Genomic DNA, 5464 nt, shown 5'->3' with positions numbered 1-5464 from the left:
TGCTTGTTTATTACCTCGTCTCCTCGTGCTCTGACCCCCCACTTGTACCTCTGACTACTCGTCCTCAATAAAGTTCACACGGCTTTTACGTGCTTTCGTCCTGCCTCGCCAACCTGCGGGTTATAAAGGTCTGCGAGGGAAGATAGTTGAAAACTAGCTAATGGAGGAACAAATGAACTAATTGGAGGAAATTGTGTTTTAAAAGTAGTGATGTAGTGCAAGAGTGTAACTTTTTCTAGCAGGACGAAGGGTTATCATGGTTACGATACACAGCAGCGGTCAAGGCACAGGCAGACAGGGTTATCACAGGAGTGTCCCAATATATACACGAATACACAGCATTCAGAAAGACGTCACAGAGAAACATGGAGACAGTTGGGCTTAAATAGACTAACTAACTAAGGGCTAAACACAGAACAGGTGCACACATTAGGGAAACAGACCAATGAAATGACAGGGGCGGAGACAGGACTAGCACAAAGCACACTCGCAAGCAGTGCTCACTGAGAGGGAGGATCAGTGAACAGTTTATTAATAAATTATTAAATCAATTTAAGTTTTGAATTCCTTAATTGAAGTGGGAGGGAACCGGAGACAGGGAGAACATGCGAAACTCCACACAGAGAGTAACCCAAGCTCAGGATAGAACTGGGAACCCTGGAGCCGTGAGGCGACATCCAACAACAGCATTAGCTAATGAGCTAATTAGCTAGCTGTAGAGAATTGGAGAACATCAGAACATTTACTGAACCCGTCATCTCCTGAATCAAACCAGCGCTACTCAATACTTCATGCATTTTGTATGCCGTGAAATCAGACGTTAAAAGCCCCAGAAATAAGCTGCAACGTAATACGGCTGCATTAGATGCCCTGTAGGCCATTAGTGATAAATATAGCAAGAAATCCAGCGTCTGGAGCATCGCAGCGGTTTAAAAATACATCATCTGATATGGGGGTGAACCCTTTTAGGAGAAAGCCAAAAGTCTGAGTGGTTTTGGACAATTTCAAAATCCTCAATGTGTTTATGTGTTTAGTTAGAAGGGGAAAAAAGAGAAGAATCTCCACCGAGCAGTGACGTTAGGAATATGAACACGGGCTTGTTCCCGAAGTGCGGCGGTACGCTGAACAACTACTCCATCAAAGGTTCATGTCAAAGCTCACAAAATATCCTGCGGTATATTCAACCAGGTCAGATATTTCTATATATATATATAAAAATAAAGAAATAGCTTGATGTTTTTTAAACAATATGTATATTCCAATTTGTCAGTGGTATTATTATCAGTATTTACATTTAAATTCAATTTGTGGATTTGATCAGTTGAGTAGTTTAATAAACCCAGTGTTATTTGAATTATGCATCCCATTACGCTAACCGTCCGAAACTAGCACCGCTGACATTAACACCTCCGACAATACTGCACAAACATGGCAATTTTACTCATTTAGATATGAATAATAATATTAAGTTACACAGCTTTAATACATGGTTAAAGCCGCCATTTTGAATTTTTACAGCTGTGTCCCAAATGATTTAGTTCTTTGAGAGAAAAACGAAAACAATATGGTTCAGAGAAGTGTAAAGAAGCACTAGCACTAAGTGGCTAACTTTCCTAATGAGTAATGGAAGCTTGGGACCACTGATTAGCACCATGCTAAGCGTATTTACCTTAAAACGCACGGAAGTGTTCAGTAAACAGACTTAATATAGCTTACAGTGTGCTCTCTGATGCTTCTTTCGCTGTTAATGAACAAATGTTATTTCTTAGTGAACATTAGCCTCGTAGCACCAGAGCAGAAACGCAGGACTTTTTGACCAAACACGTCTTCTGTCTATGTGTAAACTCAGTCTCAATCTCATTTTACACACAGATAATTACATCTTCAACATCAGCGTAAATTAAAATGCACAAATAAAGGAATTCATCTGCTATAAACAGCCAATCAGTGACTGAACTCTTTCTCGACACGAAACCAGTAAACAGAACTCACAGTTTGACGATGAAAGGGTAATTGACCTCCATGAGGACTTCTTTTTCGTTGTGAACGTGCTGCTGCTGTTTCAGTCGGATTAAATCCACGATTTTCATGGACTTTAACGCAAAATAGCCCTTGGTTTTGCGATCTTGGACCAGCACGACGCGACCAAAAGTGCCTGTACCTGTGTGAAGAAAATACAGACGGAGGAAAACAAAATGATTCTGGCTCGGGCGGCCATTTTGGATTTTTACAGCTGTGTCCTTATTAATAAGTATAAATCTTATTCACTCTAAAAAGTGATTCTGGCCTTACGTAGCGTTTACATATATTAATATAGGTAATGTCCATGTTACTACAATAAATTAAGTTTGTAAATGCACATATATCTATTTAATGTGTTTAATGTAAACCGGACTTTATTTACCTATTTACTATTTGTTGAAGTGACATATTTTACCCTTAATTTAAATTACTTAATGACCTCTTTTGCATGCCTTACTAAGTCATGGCCACGCATTGTCGTTATGAAGAAGGGACGTCACCCGCTGGCGTGTGTACGTTCGAGCGTTGGTGGCGTTTCTGAAAAACAGCTGATGTTCCACACACACTCTTCAATCTATAAAGTTCATTTGCAGTCTAATAAAGAATTCAGGACACATTCCCCACCTCTGCATTACGTAAAATGGATTTTTTTTCTTTCCTTGCCCCCGGGGTGATGTAGTGGTGTTGTGTTCAGCTGGAATGACCCACACTGTCCAATTATCACCTGCACTGCCGTCAGTACACACCTGCAGTGTTAATGCGACTCTTTACACCACAGTGATGCGCAGTTCTGGACTCTGATTGGTCGGAAGGTATTGATTCGTTTCAGCGAACTGCAGCTCTGACAGTATCGCAGGTTTTACTAACCAAAAATAATGAGATAATATCTTGAGATAATGAGGTCTAAACCGAAATGACGAGATATAATAAAATAAGGAGTTGCCGTGGTGTAAGAGGAATAAAGCACTGTTTCCGGTGAGGTCACAGTAACTCCGGTATTGATTGTTTTCCTATGACTGCACGACCCTGAGTGGTTTATTCCTCACACGTTCACGCGCAGGTAGTGAATACACTGCCTCTGCTTTTTATTATTCTAACCGATTCCGATCGATTATTCTGCCTGTGAGTCGGACTTGCAGTTGGATGAATCGTGCTGGCTCTACGCCGTTGTGTCAGTATTCACATAACCGATTGCGAGTCCCGGTTATTCGGTGTCTGCAGACTCACCCACGGTGGCGACCGACTCCAGCACGCCCAGGTTGATGTGCGCGGCGCCAGCCTTCTCCTGGGACGCTCTCGCGCTCCCCTCTCCATCACCGTCTACTCCTCCTCCTCCTCCTCTTCCGCCGCGTTCGCTCGAGCTCCGCGCTGCCGTCATCGTCGCTTCACGGCGCGCGAGACCTCTGTGCCGCGCGCTCCGTCCGCCATCGCCTTTTCACAGGCGCGCCTCCGTCTCTCTGCAACACATAGCGGCTAGAGGCGGAGATCCACCGCAAACATCCGCTCACGCGCACACCGCTAACGTTTGCGCATGAAAGCTAATACAAAGCCTATCAAATATAACGTGTAAAGGTGCGCGTGCTCCCGCTCCTTTAGTGCGCTGCTGAGTCTGCGGTCTCGTGCAGCCTGCAGCCGGTGCTGGTTTTTCACTGGCTGCTGGGGATGTGCTGCACGCGAACGAGTCGACTCCTTGAAACGGTTCTTTGAGCCGGCTCTATCAGGTGAACCTTAAGAGTCGACTCGCATATTTGAGTCCTTTCTTTCTTACATAGTTCCTTTCTCTCTTTCATTTTTTTTTTTTTTTTTACAGTACTGCTACACAAGCCCTGAACTGCAAGGTGTTATATTTTTATTTTGATTAAGTGCTCGTTATCTCAAGATATTATTATTGGCTTAGTAAGTCATTATCACAGGTTATTTTCTCATTGTTTCGTCTTAGAACCTCGATATTTTATGATATCTCTTTATTTTGGTTTGGTAACGCATCTCTCAAGATCTCAAGATATTATCTCATTATTTTGGCTTAGTAACTCATTGAATAGTGAAGGCTACAGCAGGGGGAAGAGCTTTCTCTTATAGAGCCCCACAGTTATGGAACAGTCTTCCATTAGTGTCCGGGACTCAGACACAGGCTCAGTGTTTAAGTCCAGGCTTAAAACGTATTTGTTTACTCAAGTCTACCCTGACTAGACTGTCTGTTACACTAATTCCCAGTCCTAATAATCTCTTCTCTCCCTCTCTCCTTCTGTCGAGCCACACACGATTTTATGGAGATACTAGAGATCCAGATCCTCTCTGGACCTGCCTGATCCGTTTCAGATGCCCTGCCTCTGGATGGCGCTCTCATCTACTCCAACTCCAGATTGCTGGGACTACGGCTGCTTCTAAGGCCAAACAGACTTCATATAAATCCATAATGAACTTTTTCACACTGTCTGTTGTGACCCAGATGAGGACGGGTTCCTTCTGAGTCGGTTCCTCTCAAGGTGTCTTCCTCTAACATCTTAGGGAGTTTTTCCTCACCGCCAGCTTGCTCGATTGGGACAAATTCACACATTTAATATCCGTATCCTGGGTTTATATGCTTCTGTAAAGCTGCTTTGAGACAATGTCCATTGTAAAAAGCGCTGTACAAATAAAATTGAATTGAAAAAAAAAAAATATTGAAATATTTCATTGTTATTTGGGGTTAGTAACTCATTATCTCAAGATACTTTCTCGTTTTGACTTAGTAATTCATAATTTTAATATATTCTTAATTAATTTAATATAGTCTCATTAATTAAGTCTCATTAGTCAACTTAGTAAGTCAAAATAACAACTCGGTAAATAAAAAATAATGAGATACTAAGTATGGAATAACACAGGACAGACCGTTTATTATTAGGTTTAATAATAATAATAATAATAATAATAATAATAATAATAATAATAATAATAATAATAACATCAACAACAAGTCTCTGTGAATGAGTTGTTATTATAGAAAGGATAAGGCGTTAGAACGAGCGCATTAATTATTAAAAGAGTCGAGTCTTACTGGTCAGCTGAATCAAATGATCTGACTCACTGAAATGAGCCATCCGTCCTGGCTGGGTTTTAAGGCAGTCAAGCTTTTGATTGGTTGGTTTATGCAGTTGTTATGCCAGGAACATTCTGATTGGCTGCTTTATACAATTTATTTTCCAGGTGGCTTTTTAAATGTACGAGCAGAAAAAACTAATTAGAGTTTTTCATTGGTCTGATTCTTTTTATGATGAATGTGTGATTGGTTGAGCCATGCAGCCTTCTGATTCATCAGTGTATATCATAATATATCATTTCCCAGGATGCTCGTAAATGCCTGTACTGGCATATGTGTGGAACTTCAGAAATGCTGCATGTTTTTATATGAGAAAGCGGAATTAGAATTGTTTTTCCAAAAATTCAGATATTACCAGAG

At 41.1% G+C, this 5464-nt stretch overlaps 1 protein-coding gene across 1 annotated transcript in view; it reads right to left on the bottom strand.

The window, feature by feature from the left end:
- Positions 1–3802, bottom strand: part of LOC108266906 (cAMP-dependent protein kinase catalytic subunit PRKX) — an 11251-nt gene extending 7449 nt beyond the window's left edge. The window contains exons 1-2 of the mRNA XM_053680665.1: positions 3250–3802; positions 1993–2161 (exon numbers count right to left, since the gene is read on the bottom strand). Coding sequence (XP_053536640.1) covers positions 1993–2161; positions 3250–3400 — 320 coding nt within the window. The 5' untranslated portion in view covers positions 3401–3802. The remainder of the gene's footprint in view (positions 1–1992; positions 2162–3249) is intronic.
- Positions 3803–5464: the final 1662 nt, after the last annotated feature.

This window comes from Ictalurus punctatus, chromosome 6, assembly GCF_001660625.3.
Source record: "Ictalurus punctatus breed USDA103 chromosome 6, Coco_2.0, whole genome shotgun sequence".
NCBI lineage: Eukaryota > Metazoa > Chordata > Actinopteri > Siluriformes > Ictaluridae > Ictalurus > Ictalurus punctatus.
Note: the sequence above shows the minus strand (reverse complement) of the source record. Positions and strands in the feature narration are given on the sequence as shown.